This window comes from Struthio camelus, chromosome W, assembly GCF_040807025.1.
Source record: "Struthio camelus isolate bStrCam1 chromosome W, bStrCam1.hap1, whole genome shotgun sequence".
Lineage (NCBI taxonomy): Eukaryota > Metazoa > Chordata > Aves > Struthioniformes > Struthionidae > Struthio > Struthio camelus.
This window is the reverse complement of record NC_090981.1, coordinates 50,781,718-50,801,547: the sequence shown is the minus strand read 5'-3', so window position 1 is coordinate 50,801,547 and position 19,830 is coordinate 50,781,718. Positions and strand designations below refer to the sequence as shown.

General features: G+C 37.3%; 1 protein-coding gene across 2 annotated transcripts in view; it reads left to right on the top strand.

Annotated features, from left to right (window-relative positions):
- LOC104146898 (integrin alpha-1) overlaps positions 1-19,830 on the top strand; it is a 74,952-nt gene that overhangs the window by 44,388 nt on the left and 10,734 nt on the right. For both annotated transcript variants that reach the window (XM_068925130.1, XM_068925131.1), the window contains 15 exons: positions 3,096-3,169; positions 4,690-4,834; positions 5,856-5,998; positions 7,347-7,490; positions 8,978-9,232; positions 9,659-9,789; positions 12,743-12,906; positions 13,096-13,232; positions 14,222-14,332; positions 14,879-14,964; positions 15,167-15,302; positions 16,330-16,410; positions 17,012-17,088; positions 17,777-17,866; positions 18,881-18,983. In XM_068925130.1, the coding sequence (XP_068781231.1) occupies positions 3,096-3,169; positions 4,690-4,834; positions 5,856-5,998; positions 7,347-7,490; positions 8,978-9,232; positions 9,659-9,789; positions 12,743-12,906; positions 13,096-13,232; positions 14,222-14,332; positions 14,879-14,964; positions 15,167-15,302; positions 16,330-16,410; positions 17,012-17,088; positions 17,777-17,866; positions 18,881-18,983 (1,877 nt within the window). The remainder of the gene's footprint in view (positions 1-3,095; positions 3,170-4,689; positions 4,835-5,855; positions 5,999-7,346; positions 7,491-8,977; positions 9,233-9,658; positions 9,790-12,742; positions 12,907-13,095; positions 13,233-14,221; positions 14,333-14,878; positions 14,965-15,166; positions 15,303-16,329; positions 16,411-17,011; positions 17,089-17,776; positions 17,867-18,880; positions 18,984-19,830) is intronic.

The following is a 19,830-nucleotide window of genomic DNA, read 5'->3' as shown; positions in this document are numbered from 1 at the left end:
TCAAGTTTATTGAATAGGGGCTCTTTTGTTAAGCCCCTGTTCAATAGGAAGAATAAAATTTCAGTGAAAAACTAGTTGGTTGAAAGTTAGAGATAATATTTCAAACATAAGGGGACAAAATATTGAAAAGTTAGTCTTCAGTTTGTGCTTTGTACTGCTAGAAAAGTGAGAAAACTCATTGTCTTTTATTATGTTAAAAATATGTTAGTTGTACCCATTCAATATATTAGATATGTAATAAAAACTTAATCAACTGCTTTACTAGTCCAGGACAACGGACTAAGGATAAGATTATAAAATCTGAAGTGATTGAATTTCTTGACATCAGCACAGTGATGTGCGCTCAGACTTAGGTTTCATGTTACAGCTAAACCTGTAGAACAGTTAGATGCCACTGAGAGAGACAGTCTCACTTCATCACACCTCTGCCTTTCCACTTTTCGGCAGTAGGTAGCCGTTGGATAGGCTTAGCTGTCACATAGGACCCCAACCTGCCCAAATAGTGAAGTGAACTATGCTGACTTCAACTTCCTGTTGAAGGATGATGCTTTATATTATGAGCTCTAACCCTCTCACTGATGATAGTAATTTGTTCCTCTAAGCAGAAGAAAAAATGAGAAGGCATTTGATCACTGAACAATTTATATAGCTTAATAAAATATCCAAACAAATGTTGTGTTGGAGATGATGAAACTGATTTGTTAAATTGTAGAAATAGTTTTATTTTAGATAGACGTGGTTGTATTACAAAAAATATGTATTCAAAACAAAAAATTTTAAGAGGAGCTAGTTAATTTCACCACACTCCTTGGATTCTTAGTTTTCCCTTTTTAGATCTATGCTAGGAAATCAGAGTCTACGCTAAGATTTCTACATAAGATATCTGTTATACAAGACAAGAAATTATGCCCACTACTCTACCTGTGGAATTCACAGAAATGGCAAGATGGGAAATCGGAATGGAAACTGAAATATGGGATCTTAGCTTTATGTCAAAACCTAGGGAGGCTGAGTTGTACCCAGGGTTAGTAAAGCTGGAACTATAAGATGCTGATTAAATCCATTTCTGTTGATTCTTCAGCCGTGGTTTCCTGTCCCACCCAAAGCACTTCAGGAGATATTCTAGATTGGCAACTGTCTCCATTATGCTGGAGAAAAATAGATTAATTCTGTCCCACCCAGATTTCTTGTGACAAATCCAGTTTATTGGATGTGTGCAATTTGGAAAAGATTAATTAACTGTATACGATGTAGCTGAGTTAACTTCTGTACACGACAGGGATGTCACAGGAAACTTGATTCTTGGAATTCTGTATCTGAATGCGTTTAAGTTTTCAATCTGAATAGCCTCCTACTAATGTAATAGTACATTGATTTTCTCCTGGATTTCTTGTTTCCTTTTTGGTTTTGATCTTTAAAAAAATCAGCAAAGGAAAAATGAGAGAGAGTTTAAAAATCAAATCCAACAAAAACCCACACTTGACAACCAGTGCATTTTTACACATAATCTTTTTCATATGCCTCTGTGTCTAAGGGCATGGACTTCTGGTTTTAACAGCAGTTTTATGTTTTATCCAGTCTGTAGGCTGGCACAAATATTTTTGACAAAACATCCTTTGTAGAATGCTTGGCAGTCTGAAACTCAATGGAAAGTCAAGAGTGCGGGCTGTTATCTAAGCAGCATTCAGAACTGCATATATTAACAGTAGCAGCATTGTCCTCTGCCTGAAATTAGAGGAGTCCTGTCTTTCTCAGATCGTTCAAGAGCATCCTTTATTGAATGATTAATGCTATCACTGAAAAATATTAATTATCAGCAAATACACAGCTTAGGAATGCAATACTTAAAAAGGACTATAATTTTTTCAGACTTAGCAAAGTAGTTACATCTTGTGAAATTTGATGGTCTGTGTTTGCATGTCAAACGTTTTGTGTTTGAGATCATGTCTCCCTCCCTTCCATGGCTGGTCATAAATCTCCACAGTTGGCAAAGACACCACGTCCAAGTGGACAACCTGTGTGGTTCAGCTGCCGAGTTTCACAAGTTCAGTTCAGTTTTATTTGGTAGTCTTGCTGCCTGAACTTGGCGCAGCCGTGGCGTGCTGCACGTCAGTTTCCTGCCCGCTGTTGGAAGTTGGAAGTTTGCCTCGTTACTCGGCTGGTACCAGATTGTGAATTCTTCCTGGATGAGCCTCAGAACAGATTTCCTAGTTCCCCTCCTCTTCCTGTTACCATGTGTTGCTCTCAGGGAGGAATCAATATGCAGAATATAGTTAACCTACTTCAGCATTTATCGTGGCGAAGTAGTCATTGGGTATTGCTTCTAAGTAGAGGAAAAGACAAACCTTTCTCATCCCTGAAGATATTTCCTGTGTACCTGAGGACAAAGAAACTTGAAGTCCCTTTGGAGTTTAATGTGTGGCGTATGACTACCTGAAAAAATAGTGACAGTAATGCTAAACCACTTGACTCCTTTTTTTATTCCAAGTCACATAAGAGAAACAGGAAGATTTTCATGCAACTTTCTGAGAAGGATTACAGTTCCCAAGCCCCTCCCTGAAGCTTATGAATTTTGGACAGCTGAAATTTTCCTACATTGTTTTTTACGGAGGTTCATACAATCTAAACATCAAATGTTTTTCATTTAAATTTTACCAGCTGCCTACAAATTTTTAGTTACGTGAATACAAGGCCAGAGTTACATGGATGGTGTTTTATTTTTCACTTAGCTCAAGTGGAAAATGGCTTAACCATCTTAATCAAACATTCCAAACATATTTACCATCGGCCTGAGGTCAGATCTGGTCAGTTTCAGTCCAGAAATATTTGTTGGACAAGTTGTAATACATGGCCTTAAAATGGAAACAGCTTCTCATACTTAATGGTGGTATTTAATATGCAATGCACTTTCTGTATATATTGTAAAATTCTGTAGCAAATTATACTCTGGTTAATATGTTATCTGAATATTCTGGTTAATTATGTTATCCCTTACTGTCATATCAACATTTCGTTACGCTATTCAGAAGTTTTTTCAAATTGAATTTCATTATTTTTAAAACTTTTTATTTTTTTTTTTTATTTCTGTTTAATAGCAACAACAGACCAGCAGGCAGCCTCATTTGAAATGGAGATGTCTCAAGCTGGTTTCAGTGCTCATTATTCTCAGGTAAACAAACTGTTTAAAAATAGAAATTCTTTTTCATTGTAGATTTTTATTGGCAATAACATGAATTTGGAATGAGTATTTCAGAATTCTTTGTATAGTTCTGTTACTTGTTTGCTGTCGGAAGTTTTGGATCTTCCTGTAATTCAGTTAGTCTTTGTGAATATATATAAAGAATAATTATAAACAATGAGTTCTTAAGAGAATAAGTACCTCGTTCACATTAACTTTAAATTTTATGTGCACATAGCATTTTCTTATCAGTGAAATATTATGTAAAATGCTAATAGCGTTGTAACTATTCTATATAAATATTACTGTGTAGTTATTGTATTGAGTTGTTGAAATGTAAACAGAAGATGTATACAATGGATAGTTTCTGTAATAGATATGACTGCATTTTTAGCGACACAACATATTATTGGTTCCATTAATACATTGAATGTCTCAGTTTTCAAGGGGTAAATATTTATTAAACTGGGATGCAAAAATCCTTTGGAATTTTTAAGGCAGAAAATATTTGTTTATTTTTGAAAAATAAAAAGTACCCATTATGTTTATCTGCTCAGTGTATGCAATTGAAATGGAAATTATAAATGAGATCAAAAGGACTGGAAAAATTTATGCTTTAGAGATATTAAAAAGTAGTGACAGTGGAAAAGAACACGATAGGAGAGTCACTGAACTGAGCAAACACTGAGCAATGCAAGACAAACTGACTCACGTGTAAAAGACCTTTAACATGGCTTTGTATACAGGTCAGCATATCACTGGTGAAACAGAGAATAAAAAACCTTATTCAGTATGATTTAACATAAATACTTAACAGAAATACTCTCCATCCATTTTCACTCTCTGAACTTTGAAATTCTACATTATGTTTCAGCCAGTGTACCAGACCCTAGAAAGAGCTATTATCCTTATAGAGAGCCCAAGGAAGATTTGCAAAATAGTCTATTCGGTAGAGCAGATGCTTGAAGATACCAAGGAACTATCTTGCTACCGTCAGAGTCTCACTTCAGAAGTGAGTCTTCAGTTGTTGGGACTTTGATAGGTGCAGGGTGTCTGGTGACTTTCTTATTTAGAAGGCTATATTCATGGCTTTATGTAAAAAAGGTCAGCAAACGATTGACATCATTGACAAGAGGCTCTCTTTCAGTCCTCACAGGTTCCACAGAGAAAGGTTCAATTTTCTAAAAGTTTACCTGAGGAATGCATTTAAGTTTTGTATTCTCTAATGAGCTTTGCTGCTTCCTCTTTGTCTTTCTATTTTGCATGAAATGGTGGACTGAAATCGCAGGAGTCATGTTTCACTGATTGGCCAATGCTTTTTTAGTTGTGTTTGATTTTAATAAAGAGGGGGAGATATACCAAGACTGTGGGGCACCATACTATAGTAGAAAAAGTAGGGCTAAACCTTGCATACATATAGGAAGCATTAACTAGACATGAACATCGTGACTAATGCAGATCTCGAGTTGGTTCATGTAAAGAACAGGGTGTTTTGTTTTTCTCTGCAAAAGGATTGGGTCATGCTTGGAGCAGTTGGAGCATATGACTGGAATGGCACAGTGCTCATGGTGAAGGACAGCAGTATTTCAATGCCAACTAATGACACTTTTCGTGACAGGCGCTCAGAAAAAAATGAACCCCTTGCAGCCTATCTAGGTAAGAGAAATATGTATCTCATAACACTTCTCAACAAATTCTACAAGTCCTCTCTCAAATCTCATTAATAAAGATTATCCTATTTTCTAGGAGTCTAGGAAAATGTATAATGTATGGATGTGTCATCTGTATAATATTTTGCTGTTTAAAAGTAAAAAAAAGCATTACTTCTGCAAGCAAAAGACTAGTAAGAATGCGTACAGCCTTAAGCATATCTAGACTGTCCTCAGTAGAGCTATCTAATTTGTTCAGGGAGGAGGATTTCCCTAGAATTCTTCTCAAGGTTTTCTCTGCCTTCGTAGCTAGAAAATGTTCATACGATAGTGAATCTTAAACTTCTTTGCTGAAAATGAAGTTTCTTTCTTTCTGTCTTTCACTCAGTGGACAAGAACAACAGTTTACCACAAACCTCCTTCTGTGTGTTTTGCGTAATGGCAGACTACTGTTTTCCTCTCAGCCTTTACTGTAGAAAAGCAACTCAGTGGCCTTACTCTGTCCTCTAGGAGAGGCTTTATACACCCCACCCCACCCCATTTTATTTCATCTGCAAATTTCATAAGTCTTCCATCATCCAAATTGTTAGTGACAATATTAAGTAGAAGTAGGTTCAAAATGCCCCCAGAATCATGCTTGGAAGGCTCTATCAGTTTGACAGGGACAACAGAGTCAGTGACAACTGTTCTTTGGAAGAAGCTTTTCAACTAGCTGTTTACCAGTTATTTCATCAGTACCATCATCATCATAGAGTATGTAAGAATGGCAAAGTGAACAGTGTCAAAAACTGCTGAAGTTAGGACATATCATCCCGTCAACGGGTTTAATGACTCAATGGTGCTCATGCCTCTGTGAGACTGTAGGTAAATACGCATCCAGCCCTTTTATTTGACTTAACTAGCATTCTCTAGAATAAGTATTGCTAAACATCTAATTGTAGAGTCAAGCCTTAAAAAAGCTCTGTATCACAGCAAGTATTTCTGACGTGTGCTATGTGTACTGCATCTTGAATTCTTTTGTTTCCTAGGATATACTGTGAACTCAGCATTGACGCCTGGAGGCGTACTATACATAGCAGGGCAACCTCGATACAATCACACTGGCCAAGTTATCATTTATAAAATGGAAGGAAAAGAGGTACAAGTACTTCAGAGGTTAAATGGAGAACAAGTGAGTATGCATTTATGATTAACATATAAGAGAAATATGGCATGAGAAGCAGAAGTAGTGATTTCAAATGAGAACTCTGTATCAGAAGAGCAAATGAAACTGTAAGTTGTAAGCAAGACCAGAAACAAAGGTTAAGTAGATGCTCTGATCGAATATAGAATGGTAAGTGGACTTAGAGTAGTCAGAGTCCCTTGGAAATTTTCTCTATGTGGGGTAGACCTTTGCTGATATCAAAGTGGTTACTGCAATCTCTGCACTCCTAGTTTTCTCTATGCTTTGAATGGAAGGGGTATATCATGGGTGGGAAATGGGTGTGATATGGAGGGTTTCATGGAGGATCATCAACTGGGATAGCACAAAATATTGAATAGCTGCTTGATGTACTGAGTAGCAACTCACTGAGAGCTGTTCCTGCAGGAAAAAAATCACATGTAATCACATAATTAAAGATGGTAGTATAATATTATACACAAGAGGGTTGAAAGACCTTTCTGTTCAAGTCTCCTCAGGTTGCAGTCCAGTATTCCTTCAGTAGAATTCAGGTTACCTAATTTTCAACCTCTAGAGTTGGTGTGTACAGCTCACCTAATCATTCTTAGATCCCGTTAGAACAGGCAGAAAATTAGGAAAGTATGCCTTTTTAAGGTTTAAGTGATCTGGCCTATGTAAAGCCCTTCTCTGGGACAAGAAGCGTCATGCACTAGAAGGGACTGTCTTTTACGCTGACTACAAAGCAAATCCAGCGTGACTAGCTTAGCTGTCAGCTGAAAGTAATCAGATGAATCCCACACCTTGTGCCCGGTCTGTATATGTCTCTAGGTCTTTGAGTAGCTCCTGTTCCTCTGCATTCAGTGGTGACTTGGGAATTTTGGAGACTGTCTGCATTGTGTTGTCTTAGGGCATTTTATCTATCCCCCTACCCTTTTCCCTGGCCAGCCTAAAAGCATTGATTTTGTTCCCTCTGTGTTCCTATTTCTTCTATGAATTATTGTTGGGATTGAAGAGAAATTAGCATCCCAAAGACATTTCTATTCCATTTCTAAATACAACATGAGAAGTCCCACTCCCCTTATCAGGTAGGAGATACTATTTGCACCTTTCAGACTCAAGAAAGTTAAAAGTTTTTTTGGATTGTGCTTAAATAAATCCAAGAACAACAGACCTCAAAACAAAAACCAAGCTTCAAAGGCAAACAAACAAAAAAATTGATAAGTAGCAAAGAAAATTTCAGCCTTCACGGTTAAAATTTGACATTGCTGTAAGCAACTGTAAAACAGGTCTCTGAATAGGAAATCTTGCATGATGCTGCTGACTGTGCCTCTGATTTATACCTTATATCTTCCTGCAGATTGGGTCATATTTTGGGGGTGTTATTACCACAATTGACATCAACAGGGACTCATTTACAGACCTTCTTCTTGTTGGAGCTCCTATGTATATGGGAACTGAAAAAGAGGAGCAAGGGAAAGTGTATGTGTATGCTCTGAACAAGGTAAGGATGACATTTACTGGCCAGGAACAGACATTTTAAGCAAATATGATAGTGTGAGCTGAAGGAGACGGCCTGCTGAAAATGAAGAAACATAATTCTGACAATTAGGAGAGTATAATACAGGTTATTTTTTGGAAAATTTTCTCAAACTTTTGTTTTCTCACCTTTTTTCTAATATAGTATTTTATGTAAACAAGCAGTATGTCTTGCAAACTGCAATGTGGCATAAATGCAGATTTATAGGGTTAATTTTCTATCCACGTTTTCTTTTTGCTTTCACACATTAGGGAGCTCTTCCAGTTAACTCAGTGTGTCAGACTGGTATATGTATGTGATAACTGCACTTAGCTTCTGCCTGTGTCTTTCCTGTATATAGCCATAAGTTAGTGTCACACTCCCCCTCCCTGCTTTTCAGTATTAAATCTCTTTTCTATTACAGTCCCTGAAGGGAATTTGAGCGTTCTGTACATCACTTCTACTTCAGAGACTGTGCATAGATAAGTTTCTCCTTCTCGATGTCTATGAGTGCTTTTTCTTTCTTCTTTCTTTCTTCTTTTGGTGTAGTACCAAGGACTGCTATAACCATTATGAAGGTAGGTCTTAGAAGCACTGGTATCCTAAAATGCTATTGCAGGAAAAAGGCCTGAGGGGACTGGATCTATTTGACAAGGAACGGTTCCAGTCTCTACATGCATGTTGCTAACAACAACTTGCTGGCAAATAGGGCTGGCAAGAAAACAAGAATTCCACGTCCTTTAATGATGCGAGGGTTTGAAATCTGTTTTCCTTTTATCCATCTCCAAACAAAGGAGATGAAGCAACTTTTTGCTGCTGCTCATTTCTAACATGGAACCCACGGGGACAAACTCTTTCTTGGAAAGACTGGATACATAGCATACCGTATTTGGCGTTTTGATTTAGGATTCATGCACATTGGACACTGCTGGCCAGAATACATATGTAAGGACATGGAACATGTATGTACTGAGTGTGTGTGCGTACTGAGGACAGAATTCAGCCTCTGTAAAAGAAATGCTGGCTTTGTTCTGGAATTACAGTACTGCCATCTGTGATCCATCATAAATTTGGCTTGCTTCTCAGACTAAGAGACCGCCTGTGGAAAAAATTTGTACACCAGCTTAAGAATTAAGTGATTTAATTATAATATCATTCAAATACTGTTATGATACTATGCTTTCATGTGAACCTGCAACTTCAAGAAATGTATATAAACATCTAAATCCGGGAGGGGGAAGGGGGAGGGGGGAAGAGAGAGAGAGCACGTGAGAATCTTTCCCATTAGCTTCTTAAAAAGAACATTTGAATTATAGTTCCAGAATCACAGCTTTTCCAGCATGCTGCCATTATGAATGTGATGTAATTTTTCATTTAATTCATCAGTTTGTCTTCTGTGCAGGAGCTTTTAAAAATCTTCATTGCTGAAATGTTGATGGAAATCCACAAACTCTGAATTTATTCTTCCACAGACAAAGTTTGAATATCAGATGAGTCTCGAACCTGTAAAGCAAACGTGCTGCTCGCCATTAAAACATGACACCTGCAAAATTCTCAAGAATGAGCCTTGTGGTGCACGCTTTGGGACTGCGATTGCTGCAGTAAAGGATCTCAACCTTGATGGATATAATGACATTGTAATAGGATCACCCTTAGAGGATGATCATCGGGGAGCTGTTTATATTTATCATGGTCATGGCAACACGATCAGTAAAAAATATACACAGGTATGGAGTAAAAAAGGATTGACAGCTGCTATAAGTGTATGTAGTACAATCCTCATTTTTCTTTGTCTTTCCAACACAGCATCAAACTGACTTCACCTGTCATGACAGCTTCTTTTTTAAAATGCTCTATACTTTTCAACTCAGTCTGGTTTAACCAAATTTGACTCTAATATTGTTATAAAATATATTTCCATGTTTTCATTAGAAACCATCTAAAATGTTCTGTACAACCAGAAAATTAGGTATTTTGTAATTCTGAAAATTTATAGTGTGTTCATCACCATAGTAACCCTTTCAGAAGTACCGTAATGAAAACGTAATATATTTGAAGAGTTTAAAAGCCCTTAAGTGCAAACAAATGCATCTTGAAGGTTTTTATAATATTCATCAATATACACTGCATAAACCCGTTAATGCTTTTCACAGCGTATTGCATCAGGTGGAGATGGGGAAAAAGTGAAATTTTTTGGCCAGTCTGTGCATGGAGAAATGGATTTAAACGATGACGGGCTGATTGATGTCACTATTGGAGGCCTTGGTGGTGCTGCCCTCTTCTGGTATGGATGCTAACAGTATCTGTCAGGGTAGAAGATAATAATGTATCATGTGATGCCTATGATTAATATCAGATTTCATCTCATACTTTGACACTAGCTGTGAATCGTAATATTTTAATGTCTCTCTGGAGGAAGCAGTATAAAATTTAATGGATAATAATAACACATACAGAAATATTTTAGGAACCTTGTTAGCCAAGTATGAAGATCGTCTCCTAGATCATTTTCAAAATAGAAACTTATTCCATTTGTGGAACAAAGTATAACAGAAAGAAAACACATTTATTCTTTTTATTACACTGTATTGCATATTATCTTCCTAGCAATACCAACGGCAGGTTCAAATATAAAGGGGTTACTAAGAAAACTCTACTTTGGCTCCCTACTGAGAAACTTGGAAATATTACACTAAACATTCTGGTGAAGAGTGAATTCATTTTCTTTACCAAAACACAATTCAGATGGTTTAACGAACAATATATTATTAAAGGGAGAAGAAAAAAATACCAGTAAGATAAACAAACATGATAACATGTAATCCCTCATTCCTAAAGCAAAACTTAATAGCTTTCTATTTCACAATTCTCTCCCTGGTAAAGCAGTTGCTAAGCCAGCTGATTGCTTTCACTGTTGTGCAGTTACACCAAACTCACCATTTGGTTTGTCAGGTCTTGCTGGATAGCAAGGCCTGTCTCAAGTTGCCAGCTGCTCCTCACCTTGATCTGCTAACTTATCTTTCTAGAAGCCCTGTGCATCAGTAGACTGCAGCTTTGCTCACTTTTTCTGCTAGTTCATCTCTTAGCAAAAATGCATAAGAAGTTAAAGACTAATACTGTTCTCCTGCAAACAGGAGATTTTCAGGGAGCTTCTCCCATTTCACAGCTTACAGAAAACTCCCTAGCAAAGCCATATTTCTGTTTTATTTTCCTGACTTTTAGCTCTTACCGCCTAACAAAAGTGTCACACAAAGTATTAATCCTTTTTAAATATATCCTGTTGCATTGTGTTATAGTCTTTTCATCTTTTACCCTTCTAGCCCATTGCTTTGCCTTTCCCAGATGTTTTGCCTTTTAGGACTTCATCTCCACAAAATTAGTAGGACAGCTCTCAGCACAGAGAAGAATGCTTCAAAGTCTCTGTAGGATCAGGTTCTAAGACTGTAAGATGATTTGGAAGGAAACTCAATGTTGCTGACTCCAGACTTTTAAAAGTTGTGACCCACAATCCTCACAGAAAGAAAACATTACTTGTATTTTAATATCATAATAAAAGGTTAGGGATTTCCTGGTTTATATCTTCAACCCTCAATTTTGATGACATTTACAAACTCTTTTCTAAAATAATGACAAGATAGATTATTTCTTTATTTTTATGAAAGCTGAGAATCCTCCATTACTGATGACCTCTAGAATGTTAAGCAAACTACTCACTGTTTAGAATAAGACTTTCAAGGGCTTTTCTGGGGGGAATTGATGTTTTCTGCAAATTTGCTACTACTTGATTCAGTGGATGTCTGATCTGTAGTAAGTCTTCAGAAGAGTAAAAGAATCATTTTTCTGGCCAGCTGTATGTAGTGCTTACAGCAGCTTTTGATCCTTTACATTAATATAATTTATTGTCCCTGAAGCGTGGATTGAGTTTGCCAGTTTATATGTTGGAAGCATCAAAAGTAACAAAAATTTTGGGTGTTTCTTTCTAAAGATCTGAATCTCTAAATAATATATTTACCGACTGGGGACACAGCGCAAATCCCACTGATTCTTGATGAGATTTGGGATCCAGGGTGTTTAAAGGCTCTACGGTCGGGTTAGTGTAGCTTGGCGAGTCACTGTGTGTTAGCTGACCGTCGAAAGTGGGAAGTAAAATGCTTTTGCTTGAGATTCTTTCATGGAAGTTGAAGTTAATGCCTACTGCTTCGTATTTGCTATGGACATAGGCGTACGTCATTCAGAAAAGCCTGGCATTCGCGTCTGCCAGGGACAGGGCTGGCTAAGCAGTCCCTCCCAATCCTCGCGCTCTTTCCAAAAGCTTGTGCAGCCGTGCAGGGAGCTGGGGCATTGAGCTCGAACAAAGATCACCCCGTCCCCTTCCGCATGCTGTTTTCAAGTCATTTTTTAACTTTGACCTGATGCTCAGTCTGGCCACCATGCAGCAGCATCAAAACATTCATCCATTTAAGTTAAGGGAGGGCAACAGCAAGAGCAAAAATAACAGCAAGAGCAAAAACTGCTCAAGCTGCTTCAGGAAGCGGCTGGGTCGGCGACCTGCCGCCACAGCTCCTGTCCTTCTCCCTGCCAGCCACCAGTGCCTGCGGCCAGGGCTCACCTGCCCCCTCCCTGTGCTGCTTGAGTCACAGAGCTGAAGAAAGATACTTTGCCAGCTGCTTTTCGGCTGATTTAGCATGCTGGGATAGTGTGTATTGAGCTCAGACAAGGAACTGAGCCAGAGCAAAGTAACGCATTGCGGGCACAGGAGTGAAGGGCAAAGGGGAGCTAAAGTGGTGCAGGTTGCTAGTGAGTCTCAGCTTGTTTATCATAGTCTAAGAGCTGATATGCTGTCCTCCATGGGAAGGACAGAGGAATTTCTTCCTCTGTGGCTACTCTTGAGAAAGGGTCTGAGTCTTCAGAAATGGAGCTTTTTGAAATGTCAAAATGTGTTTTGAAACAGAACTGGCTCTATAATTGCTTAAACACTTTTGAAAATCTTTCCTTTAATCTCGTATCTGTTCTGTAAGCAGCACAGCACTGTAGAGAAACCCTGTGACCATTTTGTCTTTAATATATAGTTTGCTAGTAGTATGTATAGACTATGTCATTAAATACCTGTCTACATCATCAAATATGTGTATTTTAATGTCCAGGATTGCACATTTTATAAGTTCATTTTTTTAAAGTTATAAAAGTTATTGCTGTTATGTTCAGGGGATTCTTTCCCTTTTTGTCTTTTTGTTAAGGTCTCGTGATGTGGCTGAAGTAAATGTTTCCATGCAATTTACACCCAGAAGCATCAATATCCAACAGCAAAACTGTCAGATAAATAAAAGGAAAACAGTATGCATAAATGCCACAATTTGTTTTAAAGCCAGACTAAAATCTAAGGAAGATACGTTTGAATCCAGTAAGTAGACAAGCACTAAGCAAAGGAATCTTTGCATATAAAACTGTTACGTTCACATTAGTTTACTTCTCAAAAAGCGGAATGTAACTCTTTTTTAAGTTCAGTATTCAAAGTGCATTTACAAAATTGGCAAAAAAGAATGTGTGGAGGCAAATTTGGTCGTAACACTGATCTGAACTTCCTTTGCAGGTCTACAGTATTGGATTACTCTTGACTCACAAAGACAAATATCTCGAAGCTTGTTCACAGAGAGCCATGAGAGGAAAATGCAAAAAAATATTACCATCAAAGGGTCAGAGTGTATTAAACATAACTTCTACATGTTGGCAAGTAAATCATTTAAAGTGGCTATGTTTTTCTCATGTTGATATTGTAATAGGCCTTAAATATTTTGTATTATTTATAAACTGGATGAAAATTCTGCATCTAGAATTATATTTAAGTGTACCTGGAATTTTTTACTATTTAGGATTTGTATATTTGTGTATGTGTATAGTTATAAACTATTTATATGTACAGTCTATTTACTGTTGTCTCTGTTGTGTATCTCTCTTTAGAAAGAGCATGACACATTTAGGTGAATTCAGCAGCCATAGTGGTTAGTAGATTAGATGCATTCAATACTCAGCAGGAGCATGGGGGCTGAAAGGGTAGTTTGCATATTGGTGCAATTCCTTCTAGTGAAATGATATAATCAAAAAACCCTCAAAGTAGGTTTGGGATAAAGAATACTAATACACTGTAAAACAGGAATGTGATTAGCAACTGCAGGTATGAGATTGCCCAGATTATAACTAATGTGCAAAGTGAACAGAGATGTATATTATAAGCTGCCTACATTTAAAACACTTAGCAGTTTTACAGTTGTAGCTGAATTCAAGACCAATGATAAATGTTACCTAGTATTTGCTTGAATATGCAATACATTTCCTAATTTTGACCTCACACAAGATGCTGCTGCTCCTGTTCATCTTACTGATCCTTTAAGCACAATAAAAAAAGAAAAGGTCAAGCTGACATTTCTGAGACATTCTTAAATAAATCTGTGTTGGAAATGCTTGGGCTGTGTGACATTTTTATGATGAGATGAGACACACAAAAACATCAGCAGGTATTTATAAGGTTTGGCTTATGCACTAAATGCTTTGTCATCAGTTGCAGGCATTTGAATGCTTTCTTAGCACAGTAAAGATGGCAACAGTGTGACTGGAAAATATTTTGTTTCAGCATTCTGTGGGTTTTTTTATCCTCTTTCAGTCTCTTAGATATTAAAGTGAATGTCCATAACAGTAATTTCAATTTCTTTATCTGCTAGGACAAGCCTGATTTTCAGGACTCTGTAAAGGTTTTGCTGGAATTCAATTTTTCTGACCCAGAGAGTGGACCTGTTCTTGATAGCAACTTTCCAAATTCAATATATGAATATGTAAGTCAGTAAGAGTCTGTATTAATAACCAAAGTGTTTAAGGTAGAGTTCATAGCCCACACAAGATCTGAATGTATTATCCGTAGACTGGCTTTAGAGGAAGGGTGGCTGAGCCTGTCCGGAAGGTGTTTGCTCCAAACAAGTCTGCAGGAGTGAAGAGCTCAGTTCAATGACCTTGGGGAACCAGCACTGGGTTTTAAAGCTGTCCAAAGTTAACAGGAGATAAAAGACAGTACAAGCAATTTTACTGTCTGTTTTATGTGGATAGAGCAGGGGAATGTTAGTCATATACTTTGGGTAGTGCTAGGCATTGTTCATACTTTTACTATTGACTCTTTTTGTAACCTACATGTTTGTAACTTCTAAGGGAGTGAGTAGTGAGGTTATGTTTCACCTGCACATTTTACATGTACTGATTAGTATTAGAAAAGACTTCTTTGACGGTCAGACAGAAGACCTTTTTATGTAAAATAAGATAATGAATTAAATGTAAGTATTTAATTTTGATAATAATGTAATAAAATTGAGAAATTACTATTGTTGCAGATTCCTTTCACAAAAGATTGCGGAGCCAAAAATAAATGCATTTCAGATCTTGTTCTGAATGTAAAAGCGAGCATAGCTGGAGACAGGTAACCACACTGGATTTATTGTATCACTTGATATCTGTACAAAATTTCTATGTAAATTATAAATTCTATGCTCAAATAAGATAACGCTATGGCATAGTTTCCAAATCAGAAACAAAATAGTCTGGCCACAGAAAGAATTTCCTTTTTATTTTAAAAATAGATTTAAAGTTAAGATGTCCAACAAACTTATTTTATTTTACAGCTCTTCTCCATTCATTGTGAAGTCACGCAATGATAAGTTCACCATCCAACTATCTGTCAAGAACAAAAAAGACAGTGCCTATAATACCAGAGTTTTGGTTCAGTATTCTCCAAATATTATTTTTGCTGGAATTGAGGTAGGAATTTTTTACTTTTCTCTTTATCATAATCTATATTGCTAGGGAGATCTGAGGAATCCTTTATATTAAGGCCTGAACTTTACTGCTCTGGCATCCTCTCAGTTGATTGGAAGAGCTGGCATTGGGAGTGCCATCCTCACTTATACATCTAAGACAGCGTATTTATTTTGACCTGGGTGGACTATGGCTTCTCCTCCCTTAATGACAGACACAAGTTTTACAATGGCACTAAGACGGAAAGTAAACGCCTGCATCTAAGAGATGAATACCAAAATCGCAAATCCTTTGTACATCTATAGACCCAGATGTGCCTCATTAGTCTTCAGTACAGTTCCTGTGCTCCTTGAATTCTCCTTTTGCATATGTACAGGAAAAGCATTGTCTTGGAAAGGCAGCACAGCTCAGTGCCTGCCTCATCCCTGCCTCAGAGATCTTTTCCAAAGTAACTGTTTTTCTGCCTACCTTCACAGAAGGGCCTGGCTCAATATGTAGGCTAAGAATTCACCCCAGCTCAGGTGGTAAACATTTGAGAAGTTTGTTTTCGGTCAACAAACCTGCTGTTACCTGAAGAATATTATGAGAAATCAAGGGTCCATAGCACTGTTTGTGACCCTGTGGCCATAATTTATGAAGCATGAATGTCATTTTTGTTCCCAAGTTAGGTACACAGTTTCCAAAATTACACATAAATACTGTATACTGTTAGGCCCTGTGACTAATTTACATGATGCCCAGTTTGCATATAATAAATGCTAACATTGCAAACACTTTCACTGGAAGGTAATAATGGCAATTAACCGATGTGGATGTCCACAGGTGGGAACTGTTTTGCAGATGTTGTAGCTTCCTATTTTAGTTCCAGTTCAGCTAAGACTTTAACTCTTAAAATGTTCTGATGATGAAAAGTGACAGTGATATATAGGTTTGATAAACTGTTGATGATTTATTTGCCTGGTCAAAATTTAACAAGTGTTTGCACATGCTCAAACTACAAAAAACTGATTTCACTTTCTTTTCTGTTTAGGATATTCAGAAAGATAGTTGTGAGTCTAATCACAACATCACCTGTAAAGTGGGATATCCATTTCTAAAACCTGCGCAAGAGGTAAAATGTTCTCATGCGTGGAAGTTTTCCCTGCTCTCTGCTGTTCTAAGGCCGAGATAGCCCACCTTGGCCTTAGTTATAATGAGTAAGGAAATTTTGTGAGACCTAGTAGTAATTTCTTTATACTATAAACAGTTTTGCTCAGTACTTTAGGTGTTTTACAATACACTGTAAGTGAAATTCCAGCAGCCTTCTCTAGGCAAGTCATCTCCACTGTGGTTACCAAGCTTTGGCATTTAGTTCCTTCTCCAGACAGTGGAGAAAAAAATGGTTTTGGTAATAGCTTGCAAGATCATCCGATTTCTATTAAGAAACATTTAGCTATGTATTTCTAATACAGTATGTAAGAAGTTTTACTGAGATTTCTCAGTTCTGAAAATTTGAAGCTATTGTTAATAAAGTGGTGACTATTAGATTTCCTTCTTGTTTGGGGCAAAATCAAAAAAGTAGATTCCTTCATAGAAAAGGATTAAAATGTGCATAATGATTCCACAGATACGAGTACCAAAATCTAGCTCACTTTTCATCAGATGAAACCTTATTACTGTGCTTTTATTTCCTTTATTGCCTTTAAAAATGTGTAATTTATTTCTTCAAACAGATTTCCTTCAAAATATCATTCCAGTTCAATGCGTCTTATCTCCTGGAAAATGCTACAGTTCATGTATATGCAACAAGGTTAGTTGCAGTTGTTGCTTTTTATCTTGTGCTCTTTGTGTTTTGTAGTAAAACAGGGATTACTTTTCTAAACTCAGAAGAGGTTAAATAATCTGTAGAGCAGGCAGCTTTAGAGAGGTGCTAAAGAGTAACAAGCAGTAGGTCAAGCGGACTAAACAGCTGTTTGCCTCCAGCACCTGTGAGTCGCAAATGAATCAGAATTCACAGGAGTTTTAGCTTCAGAAAAGTTTTAATCACTTACAAAATTACTACAGATTTTAGCATAAATTGCGGTCTATGCTATGGAAGGGCCCAGCCCTTAAACAGCACCAGCACTGCACAAGTTTGCCTTGATAGACCTGGGTGGGTCAGTGGAACACGCTGGCCCTCAGTGTTTGCTGTTCCTGGAAAATCTAGGGGTGGTGTGAGAGTAGCGGCCGGGATGTGATCCATTGTCATTCAGTCAGCTACGGTCTGTATTCTCTTTTTAACAAAGATGCGTCCCTGAGCTGGGGCTCATGCAGGACTTACCTTTTTAGTTGCTGGAAATAGCCTTTCAAATTTATTTTTAGTATCTAAGAATTAACTGGAAGTGAGTAGTGTGTTTTTGTATGCAGAACTGTAAGTATTTCAGTCTCTCCGGTAGTCCTACTGTGTGTGTGCAGATGAATACCATAATCTGATCCAAGTGGCACATGTTTTGTTTCAGTGACAGTGAAGAACCACCTGAGACCTTGACTGACAACAGAGGACACGTTACAATTCCAGTAAAATACGAAGTAGGATTAATATTTGTAAGGTATTCATGCTTCTCCATGCTTCTAATTGCTAGCATAGAAAATAGCAGGTGTTCAAAGATAATGTAATATTATTTTGCTGTTGAGCTGTGCTTGATTAAGTGTCTAGATATGACAGCCTCTAGTCTCTTGAACAGGAAGCACAGACTTAATTGAAACAGTAGCTGTACGAAATAATGGAGCAGTCACTGTCCCTGTCAGGCTGTAGCTTCTTCTTATCTACTTAAATTTGATCTACAGTTTACGACTACAACAGCAGCTTTTGTTGACTCTCTCATACTTTGGTCCATTTGTTCGGAGTATTTCAGACACATAAGAAAGCATACTTCCAGCTTCCCGGCAGCTAGGAATTTTTATCACTGTGGTAATGCATGGTATGCTGTTTTCTTTCCAGCTTCAAAAATTATCCGTAATTTTAGTTTCTTTGAGGGTTTTTTATTAGTTCAGACACAGATTTTAATGCAGGTCTTGTAGTACACTGTTTTCAGGAATAACTGGAATTCAGTTAAATTCTGTCTGAAAAACAGGTATAGTATGTATAAATAATGTCAATAGAATACAGTGCATGGTGTGTGAGTGTGAATAATTACGTTAAATTCATTTTGGATGCATTTCAGAGTTCAAATCCAGCCTTCATTTGTCCCATATGGGACAAGGTTGAGCTTAGCTGGTTTTGCTCTGCTTTTTCTTTGTTCTCTCTTTTTTAGGAATCTTGCTGTTTCACAAGGCAGTACTAGAATAAGGAACAGCGTAGCTAGAAGGAGGATGGCATAGCCAGGCCCTGAAGCATCATTTGTGGGAGCAATATTTGCCTATTTCTAGTTTTAACTGAAAACATTTGAAATATACGTATTAGTTTAAAATTAAACAGTGCTACTCAGAAAATGGATGAATTGTACTTTAGTGGCAAAACTAGTCTCGGAGAATTAATAAAATAATGAAAAGATCTATATAATTAATTAGTAGAGTTTATTGGGGTTTTTTTGCTTATTGTTTGTTTGTTCTTTAACCTGCAGTGTTCCCAAAGAGTACCATGTTATAATTGCAGCAAACGATACCATCCCTACTGCTATTAACACAACTGAGAATATTGGGGATGAGGTTACTCTACTTTACAGGGTAAGAAACAATTCAAACTACGTGGTACAGGTGCTGGCTTCCAATCTTTTCACCTAGTTTGACTCACTTAATGTGATAACCTATTACTTAAGTAGCGGGTATGCAATACATTAAACCTTCTATATGAGTGTTTTGTGCTTAACTCTTTTTTTTGCTGTCTTGCTTAGGAATAACGCGAGTCAGAGGTTCTCAGTGTGGTCCATCGTCTGTGGAATAATTCCAGTGGGCTTTAGGGCTGCTGCCTTTAGCAGGAGAGGGAAAGCATGTGCTAGTAAATTAGTTGACCTAAATTCATTACAGTTTGGAACACGTATTTCCAAAAACCTATCAGTTTTGAAAAAGAGAAATACCATGCTCTAAGAACATTGCCTTCCTAATTGCAAGAACATTGCAACTAAAATCACTCAGAATGGAAAAGATATTTGGTGGACCAGAAGCCCAGTCTCAAGGGTTAGTAGGACTGAACTTAGTTCTTTTGAAAGCATCCCTATTTCCCAGTGTCGTGTCCAAAGCTGAACAAGGGTCCCCTATTCAAAGAATAAAAGTCTCTATATCATCAACTTTCTGTCTATAAAAAATGGGTGATGGAAGGGTCTAGCTCTCTCTATACAGCAATGTCAAAGGTTTTGTTGTATATCTTAGCCGACCTACAGTGTTTACTTGGCTTCTCTTTTTAGCTAAAAAGTCTAAATCCAGTAATTCCAAGGCTTTTGGTGGATGTTTAAGACATTATTCATCTGATTTCTAAATCTTACCTTTCTGAATATAGAAGGGAGCTGTTGGACTGCAGAGCGTATCATTTAGGATCTACTAAGAGTAACTGATCTCTGCAAGCAGCTTATCATAA